Source organism: Macrosteles quadrilineatus, unplaced genomic scaffold (assembly GCF_028750875.1).
Source record: "Macrosteles quadrilineatus isolate MER2022 unplaced genomic scaffold, UCM_ALF_1.0 Scaffold_8__2_contigs__length_117827958, whole genome shotgun sequence".
Lineage (NCBI taxonomy): Eukaryota > Metazoa > Arthropoda > Insecta > Hemiptera > Cicadellidae > Macrosteles > Macrosteles quadrilineatus.
The window spans coordinates 49,067,017-49,077,985 of NW_026542601.1; the positions used below are offsets into that span (position 1 = coordinate 49,067,017).

Consider the following 10,969-nt stretch of genomic DNA (forward strand, 5'->3'; position numbering starts at 1 on the left):
TTTCGTCTTATTAAGTAAACAAAATCTTTTCTTCATAAGAAATACATTGGGATTTTGATGACCTGTGGGGCGAAGCCTTTTATTACAGGAATTGGTGAAAGGGGGCGTCTACACAAAAAATACTTTATTTTCACACATAGTTTGTAAAAATCCGTCCATTATTATGGCGGAGGAGTAGTTTTTCGTAGAAATCGCCTTCACGCATTATATATAAGGTTGTAGGCCAAGCAACAACACTAAGTTAAAACCATTGTAAAACCAACATAAAAAATAAAATAACACTTATAACAACTAGCTGTTACCCGCAGGTTCCACCCCATTTTACTACATTAGTATTAAAAAAACTATTGATTGGTTAAGTTAAGATGAAATAAACAAAAAAGAATACTACAGTAATGGTAATACAAACAAATAATAACAGCTGAGGTATTTTTAACATTAGGTAAATAGAAAGTTCCCTTTGGAAAGCAATTACGACCTTATAGGGCAATTTATGAAATAATGGATAATTTTGCGCAAGGTTTTCTCGTCATGACGAACATTTTAAGTATATGGTTTATGCGGGTGTGACTTGTAGTTTTCTCAAAAGTTCATGGGTACTTTTGGCTTTATATATAGATAAGGTAAAACACATTGATTTTTAACACGTAGATATATAATCATTGGCTAGGCCTATATGGGAAAAATGTTGAACTGCGAGCTCAATGGTCAATGTCTCAAATTTGCCTATGTGGCAAACTAAATCTTCTAATTTAAAAACATAACATGTGACGCAAGGCAAGACTGCTGCAAGAGAAGAAACTAAACACAACAATAACAATAACAAATCAAAATAAACAAATAACAAACAACAGTTTCTTATTTTCAGCGGAGATAGTTTTAGTTTTTTTAATTTGTAGTTAATTAAGTAGGCACATGATCACATTACTTTCTTCGTGGCTTTTGGCTAACATTTCCAATAAATTATTGCCTAGCTAGGCCCGAGATTAAGTTAGAGTTTCAAGAAGCAGTGCCGGGCTGTGTTGTTATTAGGCATAGCCATAGCCTCAGAGGTTCTTGGGTTCTTCACTGGGTAAGTCGATGTATGAAACAATAATTATAACGTGAAATTTCATTGACATTATGTTACAACTACCATTTTTTTGGTATTATAACCAGCCTATAACCAGGCCTAGCCTACAGTATGTTTACAATACTTAAGGCCTTCTTCCCTAATCTACCCTCGGGTAAACTTCTGTATCTGTTGTCAAAAACAACTGAATGAAAATTATTCGATATATCGATTATTTTATTTGATATTAATGTGGTTAGGTTAACCTAACTTATAACCAAACAATATATCAAATGAAACAATTGATAGCCTATATCGATCGATATTTTCATTCCCCCATAGGTTCATAGGTTATGTTGGGTGGTGTTAGTTCATAGGTAGTGGCAGCTTCTGCCAATAGTGCCAATTGAGAGTGGTGGAGTGTTTACCCAAGCACCCAACACTAAGCCAGCAATCCACGAGCTGCAACTTACATCATTGTATTTAACTAGGTTGCACGTTAGTTTACGTCCTACATTTACTATTATACATTATACAGGGTGAGTTTTAAATGAGTTCCCCCCCTACTTTTTTGTTTTCTATATTTCTCCTGACCATGTCAGATCATTGTAAAGTAGTAAGTACTTCATTTTGACTGGGTATAGGTACATTTTTGGCCGCCATCTTGGATACAAAGTTTTTTTTTTTCAAATGTAAGTTAAAGGTAGTGCTGTGACCCATCGTTTCAAACTAAATTTTTACGCTGAATAGGATGCTGCAATCTGTTTAAGAAAATCTTGATCGGTTCTAAAGTTATGAGAACTTTTTATAACTTTATTTTTAGCCCAATAACATTCTACAACCAAAGACCATAGTCTCAAAATAGTGCAAGTAGGCCTATACACCACCATTCATTGTAGACCTATTTTCACTTGGTTAGATGGATTTATTTTTTCTGGCCGCCATCTTGGATCCGCCATTTTAATATGTGATAAATTATTTTAAATATGAAAGTGATGTGGTGACCCATAATTTTGAACTCCTTTTTTATGATGAACTCAATGCCGCAATCCGTTTTTTATTTTCATATTTGGTTTTTGAAATCACAGAGGATACGCGTCCGGTAACCAGACGTGGATTAGGCGTCCGGTAACCAGACGTGGATTAGGCGTCCGGTAGGGGGTCCCGGAACGCCATTACCACAATGATACGAAGGTCAGCCATCAGTGTTCGTGGTGTAGTGGATAGAGTGCTCGACTGATATGCGAGAGGTCTCCGGTTCGAAACCCATCGGTAACTTTAACTTTTTGTTACAGATTTTGCTTTGAATGTAATTTCTTCTTAACTGTAGGCCTACATCTTTTGTTAGAATTTTTGGCATTTATAATTTTATGTTATGAAGAGAATTGAACCTTCATTTGATTTTTTTCACTATCAGCAAGTTTGGTTGGTTAGGTCAGGTTATGACAGTAACTGCCGGACGCCTAATCCACGTCCGGTTACCGGACGCGTTTCCTCTGCGTTTTGAAATATTGACATAAAAAAAAAATTATTGTAATATTTCATCCAGAAAGCTTGATAACGAAAAACGGATTGTGGCATTGAGTTCAACATAAAAAAGTAGTTCAAAATAATGGGTCACAACACCACCTTCATATTTAAAATAATTTATCGCATTTCAAAATGGTGGATCAAAGATGGCAGCTAAAACAAATACATCCGTCATAACCAAGTGAAAATTGGTCGACAATGAATGGTGGTGTACAGTATACTTATCTTTATCTAGCACTATTTTGAGATTATGGTCTTCGTTTGTAAATGCACAATGTTATTGGGACGGGTGGCGTCGTCCTGTAATCCAGCTACTAGGAGGTCACGAATTGTGGATAATTATAGGAATGCACTGTGCTGGATGCGATGCTCCCTGGTGTGGATTAACGTCCGCACTAGTGAGTACTACGACTATCCGCAGTGCTATCCTAATAATTAGACCAATTCGTTAATTACGAGGAAAAAATGTGGTTTGAATTCCACAATAAACTGTAGGTCCCTTAGTTGCCATTAGCTGTATGGGCTATTAATTAACAGCTGTGTCTAAGAAACATGTCGGCCTTAGTCACTAACAAGACTACAAGATCGCGCCACTCATCCTACACTCATCCTTCACTCATATTTGGGTTAAAATACGCACATAGTGGCGTCCCCATCTTAAATAATTGATAATTGATGATTTTGAGATTATGGTCTTAGTTTGTAAATGCACAAAATGTTAAAATGGGCTATAAATAATGTTATAAAAAGTTCTCATAACTTTAGAACTGATCAAGATTTTTTTTAACAAATTGCTGCATCGTATTCAGCGTAAAAATCTAGTTTGAAACAATGGGTCAAAACCCTACCTTTACATTTGAAAAAAAAAACTTTGTATCCAATATGGCGAATCTAAGATGGCGGCCAAAAATTTATACTCAGTCAAAATGAAGTACTTACTACTCTACAATGATCTGACGTAGTCTGGAGTTGATATCTTAAGAAACGTAGAAAAAAGTAGGGGGGGGGGGGGAACTCATTTAAAACTCACCCTGTATATTTACTACCAGCTGATTATAAAATGAATCTGTTCTAAACTAAACCTAACTTTAACCAAACTGCAGTATGCGAGTAAATGTATAGGACTTAAACTAAAGTTCAGTCTTTAGGCCTATTTAAATAAACTGATAGGTTTAACTAAACTGATTATTTTGTTAGTTTAACCATCAAATGAACTTAAAAATCGTATAAAGCCTAGGGCATTTTTATAGGTTAATAATATGTTATTAAAGTTATTAAAAAATAATCTTTACAAGTTATTTTGAATTAATCAACCAACCAAATCAGCCCAAAGGTGCCCTATATTATTACGACTAAGGAAAAATGGAACGTTGATAGGCGTTAGTTATCTCTTAAACTAATTATAATCGAAAATGGATTGAAACAATGTAGGCCTAGCCTAGATATTATTATTAAAAAATTACATTGAACAATGTGAATTATAGTCGGGACCACGTAAGTTTGCAGTTGAGGGAGGAGCCTATTTGCCATATGGTTTTGAATGAACCATTGAGAACCGTGCGGTGTTGCCAAATCTGTTAATACCAGCTGATTTTAATATATTGCTTAGTATATTTTAATTAGTGTTGTCAACGGGCGATGTGGCAACGTCGCACTAGCCTCGTCTTGTGATTGGCTGTCACCAACTGCAAACTTACGTAGTCCCGACAATAAACAACTCTTTAACCCTAGAACTGGCAATCGGTCATTTTAACTTATGGCCGATTGGGGACCTCCGTGACAAATGAATCTGGAATCAAACTCAATCAGTAGAACACATTATTTGGTTTCAGATGCAAACATGTGGGCAGTGTCAGCACAAATAGCACTGACTCTTTTGGCTTGTTGTATGGCCAAAAAACTTGGCGATCCTGAGGAACTGCTCAACTGGTGCTTAGACGGGAAAAATCACAAAGAAAAACCTGGACCAGAGGGAGAACTATTTTCTCAGGTCTTCATTTTAAAGTTATAACAAAACCTAAAAGCTCACTACAATAATTAATTTATACTCTGGGAACACATATGTTGCTTTACTTAGGGCCCTTTCACATGAGGCCACTGGATTGCCACAGCTTTAACATTATTTTAAATAGGAGCCTTCACACCCAGCCACTGCAGTTGCCAGCCAGCAGTGTCTCTTCGCGCAACTGCTAGTCGGCAACCGCAGTGGCGGCAACTCGTCCCGGGGCATTGAATTAAATGGGAGCTTTCAAAAGTGGCTGCCACCGTGGGTGCGCGCACAGACAATGCTCTATGGTAGTTCTTGAGTGTTTTCGTGTTGAATTGTTTGTTTGTGAAAATGAGTGATCGGAAGAAAAATAAAGAGGACATTGCTGAAAAAGAAGAAGACAAAGAAAGAAGAATAGAATAAGAGACTAAACAAAATAATAGAAGACAAAGTGAATACTGGAGATCTAATTTGCGAAATTGAAAAGTACCCGGCAATTTTGGATAGTACGCCTGTGTCTTCGCTTTCTTTTCTTTATTATCAACGTGAGAAGAAGGAGATGTTCATTGTTCGACAGCGTTTTCGCAACTACCATTGTACAGTGGCTGTAGTGGAGTGGCTTGTCAGTTGCCTGTACCATCCACTGCAGTTGCCTGGGCGCACACTGGTGGCCGCCACCAGTGGCCTCGTGTGAAAGGGCCCTTATGCCTCTTAGGGTAAAAAAACAGAGAAAAATAATGTTATCAATCCACCGTAAAAATAGTTTCGGCTGGTACTGGAAAAAACACCCACCACCGAATATAGAAACAAAACTGAACTGTCTTTACTTAATACAATAAGGGTTCTGAAACGTCCCTTTTTCACCTGTCCTACTAAAGCCATTGTTATGATTAATGTGTCTTTTTAAAGCTTATGATCTAGTGGAGGGATAAACAGCAGTTAAAAAGGTTGTTTCCTTGAGAGCTTCGCCCCCCTAGCCTTTGATGTAAGTTACCTATTTCAATAATGCACTGCCAAAGTTTGAGTATTACCGACCAACTTTCTTTATTACGGTTTAAAATGTTGGTTGTAATTTAACAGCTAACCTTCAGTTTATTTTTTAACCACAGTCAGATTGTTAATCAGATATGAAACAGTTTATGAAAATGAATTATAAATAGACCTTGGCTACTTTTATTGAATTTATTTTAGGCTGATTGAAGCAGGTAAAGTACAATTAATGGTTTGGATGCACAATCTAAATTATTCTAAATTCTAAATTTATTTAAAATAACCTAGAGCCTATTGTAAATTATTATAGTCCTAAACAAATATTAATATTTTATTTTTATACATTGATAGGGCTTACCTGTACAGTGGGTGCCTTCTCAATAGGAATACATTTATATTATCAATTATCAAATATATAAAAAATATTGAATTATTTCTAGGCCACTGACTGACCACTGATAAGCCTGCTCTTCATATCAAAAACAAAATCAAACCTATCTGACCTATAGCCCTTTGCAAATACTTAATATTTTACTAATATTTTTTAGCTCTAGATAAATTGTTTCCTGTGTTGTTATTATGACCAAGCATTCTTTTCCCTGACCAGTGTACACCGTGGAAGAACAGATCTTGCTGCACCTACAATACTACAAAAAATATTCATGAGTCAAGGATGTACAACTTCAACTACAACCATTGCAATCAGATCAGGAACATGTCAGAGAATTGTAAGAGGCATTTCACACAAGATCATTGCTTCTATGAGTGCTCACCCAACATCGGCCCGTGGGTCGTCAAGGTATGCAACTTGATTTGATAAACAACTGATTGTAACCAAAATTGCAGGCTATATATAGGTAGTGGTTCATTTAACTTAGCCTATATTTTGCCCCAGTCCAAAACTAGTTTTGATACACTACAATATTATATTGGTTTTGACACTGATTGCGCCATGATTTGTCACTGTCAAGAATACAAAATTTCAACCAAAGTCGGTCGCTCAGACGTCGTCAAGAGGGTTCTGTACACCAAAACACACGAACACACACATCGTACATGAATTGCTAGTTGAAGTAAGATGGAAATAGGCCTGTATTATTTCATTTTACCATCACAGGATCCGGCTCAAGAATGAACGATTAGGTATGTATTCGTTATGTACCTAAGTCAAAGTCAAAGTCAAAAATCTTTGACTTTGACTTTGACTTAGGTAGCCTTTTGTAGACAAGGACTTGTCCTGCGGGGGTTATTAGTGGAAGACAAACACGTCCGTCGAACCTGGGATGTCTGAATTATTTGATAGAATATTAGGTCTATCATTGACTTTCTTTTTCAATAGGCCTACAACATCGCTTTCCTATTTTGGGGCCTTGTAAATTTATGTAAAAATTCCTCATGGGTCAAGTGTAAAATCTTTGCCGCAAACTTCTATTATCTCTAAATTATTTTTAATAATATCAGTGATGATGTAATTCTATAATGTTCTGTGCTTAACTTGATTTATGGGGATTGATTCTGATGTTGTGTTTATGTTATTTACTTTTAGCAAAGGACCTTTTGATTTGCCATATGTAAAATTCAATCATTACACTTTAGTTTTAGTTTAGGCCTTTAGACAATGTTTTTAATAGCTAATGCTTTAATTTATATATTGATGCTCTCTTTTGTGTGCAGGTAAATATGAAAATGAGAAAAGAGCGCTACTACCAGGTGCCTTTATGTGCCAGTGACTGTGAAACGTGGTTCTTAGCCTGTCAGGACGACTTCACCTGCACCGACAACTGGATAAGAAACTTCATCTGGGTTAAAGGAGAGCGGAATAGTTGTCTACGTCAGGCAGAATGTCGCACTTTCCGCCAAATATTTGGCACCCCAAATAACTTCTGTCAGAAGGTAAATGAAATTCAAATCCTTTATTTCTCACCAGACTAAGTTAAGGTCATTAGCTCTTTCTTACACTTAACTTGTATACATCTAAATAAATATACCAGTAATATTATAAAATAAATATAATAACATAAAATATTATTAATTTACAAAAACAATAGTCAAATAACAAAAATGACTCACACAATCAGTCAAGCACCAAAACAGTTCAAGGACGCACTCTTTGTTGAGTGCCGCTACAATCCGAAGACGACCTTCAAGCATTTTTATGGAGGGAGGTAGATAGTTCCAAACATGGTAGGCAGTTACGACAAAGGCTCTGTCATATGCTCTACTCCTATGATTGAAGTATGCACAATGTATCAAATGCAATGCGTGAGCTTCACAAACCACATTTATTTACCAAGGTAAAGCCACTTAAAAATACTTTGGCAAACTTTTTGTAAAATCATAAATGCTAACAATTTAATTTGTATCGACCTCGAAAAATTCAATCATATTTTTGATTTAATGTAATAAGGTGTAATCTGCTCAAAGCATCTTGAATCATAAGCAATAATTCTGTGAGCCTTGCAGCATAAAACCAAGATTTACAGTCATGTAATTGATCACAGAGTTGAAGTAAGTAAAGTGGAGGAGGGGAAGTCTAGTGATTTAACAAGACGAAGGTACGGAGATATTCAAAGTGCTTTTACACAATCTATATCTATAAAAGAGGAACTATGTATGTATATATATATATATATATATATATATGTACCTTATGGACTCAGAAACCGCCTGACAGATTGTAATGAAACTTGCGGACATTATTAAGCATTTTTCAAGGATGGTTTGTGTGAAGTTTGGTGCAGATCCGTCAAAAGGGCTCCGCCCCAGAGGGTTTTAAGTGGGCCAACGTCAGACTTTTTGAACTACAATGTTTACGAATAAATATAACTAGCTGTTACCCGGCAACTATTTTGTAGGTTTGAATAATCACAACATGCTGTATTAGTCATGATTTGACATAGAGCCACAATGTTTCTACAGAGTGCAGCACAGAAAACTATTTTACTTTTGAATAAGTACAAATATATTAAACCCAAATCACAGCACACCTGTGTACTCAACAACGTTTAAATTCTTCAATGTTAAATATGTAAACATAAAAACCTTTATCAAAGTATTATCTATATATATAAAAGGCAAAGCCCTCACTGACTGACTGACTCACTCACTCACTCACTCATCACTAATTCTCCCCCTTCCCATTTACCTAGGAGGCTGAAATTCGGTACACCGATTCTTTGGGCATTAAATAGGAAAACTAAGTAGTTTTTATTATGATCGGGCTTTCGGGCTCCGCCCCAGTGGCTCTGGAGTTTCCCATGTTAACCTTATGATTTTTCATATTTAAAAGGAATTATCTTAAAAGCTGTTTCAATTAAACAAGTTGGTTCTGTTCTATAATGTTCAATAGCATTAAAGTTACAAGGATTACCAACAGGGTGGAGCACTATTATTTTTTTTAATTTATGAAAACAGCTAATTTGCAACCTGGAGGCGAGTTAGCGTAGCGAACGAGCTAACCTGAAGGCAAGTGAGCGCAGCGAACGAGCTCCAACCTAAAGGTGAGTGAGCGTAGCGAACGAACTTCAACCAGGAAGTGATTGAGCCATGCGAATACTTATGAAGTTAAACGGGGCAAAGCCCGCGGGTACAGCTAGTAAACAATAAAAGGGATGACAATGCCTTAATATTTTTATCTTTTGTTCTACACCCATACAATCTAACATAAATTATTAAGTGAATAATAATCTTGTGTGCTATGCTATCTCAGGTATTCAAATGCCTCTCAATTTGTCATTAACCCCCCACATTACTGTCATTAAAAGAAGGAACTCCAATAATACTAATGCGAAACTTAAATCCACCAAAGCTGTGCAACGTTACCAGACTGACAATTAAAAAAAAAAATACACCAAAATTGATTGAAATAAAAATTATCAGTGGTAAGTTTAAAAGAAAAATAGTCTTAATCCCAAGAATACTGATGATTTCATCCAAATTACCCTCTGAATTTAAGCAACTACAATTTCCTTTGTGTCTTGCTTTCGCAATCACCATTATAAGGCACTAGGGCAATCCCTGACTATCGTCGGTTTAAATTTAGAAAATGCATGCTTTTCACACGGACAGCTGGATAGTGTGTGCTCACGTGGTGGTAGGTACACCTAAAAATTTATATATTTATACATCTAATGAAAAATCAAAAAACATTTTATATCCACTGGCCTATTTTTATTTTTGGTATACACTTCTATTATTCATCTTAAAGAGAAAATTACCATTTAATGCTAGTATGTTATAATCATGCATAATCACTGTACGATATCAGTACATAGACACACTGTCAAACAACTAAAAGTAGAACTTATAGAAAAAATCATACTTTATAAATATTATTAAGATAATTAACTATACTAAACTTTTCTTAGTATGCCTGTTTGGTGTTTTTGTCATTTAAATTGTGTGTGGGGAAGGGCTTTTTCCTAAAATCCCAGAAAGATACTGGTTTGCCTGCCTGGTAACATTCCTATGATACTCTTGAAATACACACTGGCTTATAAAATTATTTGGTAAAATCCAGTTGTTGATGGTTTGTCAAGGTTTGGGACGACTCGTGGAAGGTTGTTCCTGACTCTGAAGCGTGTATGAGGCTGTGGTTCGATGGCAGTGATGGCAACCCCAATGACAACATCGCCAGAGACAAAGTACGACAGATGATGGCTCACAGTGCAGCCAGCCTCTACAACTCACATGCTCTTTTAAGTTTAGTTCTGCTGGTTGTCAGTTAGTGCCATGACAAACTACTTGAAGCTTTATTGTAAGATCTAAAAGAACTTATTTTATCTTACTAAACTTATTTTTTAAACAGGAGAATTAGGCCTAGATCAAGTAAAAAAAATATCCTAACTGTCGGCAGCTTCGATAATATGCTCTTTTAACTCTAATCTGTGAAAATAACGTTAAAAATATATTTTTTTGCAAAGAGTAACTTATTACCATCATGACTACTAAGTAGATGGTAATCTTATTTATAGAAAAAAATTACTTAATTAATTAGTGCTGATATCTTTATACATGACATAGTTTTTTAATTTCATTGTGTGCATTAAATGATTGCAAATTAAAATTATAGTTTATTTTGTTCGGACTTATTAGTGCTAACTTCCCAGATCTGATGATTTAATTACAACATTTTCAAAACTATATTTGTACAATGTACGTATTAAAAGTTAATCACATCTGCTTAAATAATATTACTCACAGATCATTCACAAATTAGTTATAGATTTAAGCGTATCCTAACCCTCCATCGGTAACACCATGGAGTTTTCCTCCGGGCGCATTTGTTTTTATAGAAAAATATTTGATATTGCCTGTCTAGCCTTAGGAGCAACGGTACCTCACGTGCATCTTTCTAGAAACCGATTGATCATATTAGCGAATTTCGCTATAGGGAAGTAGCTATTACCGTA

The 10,969-nt window shown here is 35.7% G+C and overlaps 1 protein-coding gene across 1 annotated transcript; it reads left to right on the forward strand.

Moving 5' to 3' along the window:
* The first annotated feature begins 1,544 nt into the window (after positions 1-1,544).
* On the forward strand, positions 1,545-10,623 carry LOC129001213 (folate receptor beta-like). The gene is made up of 5 exons (XM_054428434.1): positions 1,545-1,549; positions 4,414-4,571; positions 6,166-6,357; positions 7,233-7,451; positions 10,097-10,623. The coding sequence occupies exons 2-5, from the start codon at positions 4,422-4,424 to the stop codon at positions 10,283-10,285; spliced, it is 750 nt and encodes a 249-aa protein (XP_054284409.1). The 5' UTR covers positions 1,545-1,549; positions 4,414-4,421; the 3' UTR covers positions 10,286-10,623.
* The last annotated feature ends 346 nt before the right edge of the window (positions 10,624-10,969 follow it).

Excerpts from the sequence above, each read along its gene's own strand:
- LOC129001213 (XM_054428434.1), top strand. The coding sequence starts at position 4,422 with ATGTGGGCAGTGTCAGCACAAATAGCACTGACTCTTTTGGCTTGTTGT. Across the intron at positions 4,572-6,165 it reads AGGGAGAACTATTTTCTCAG|TGTACACCGTGGAAGAACAG; the intron begins GTCTTCATTTTA and ends TTCCCTGACCAG. Across the intron at positions 6,358-7,232 it reads TCGGCCCGTGGGTCGTCAAG|GTAAATATGAAAATGAGAAA; the intron begins GTATGCAACTTG and ends TTTTGTGTGCAG.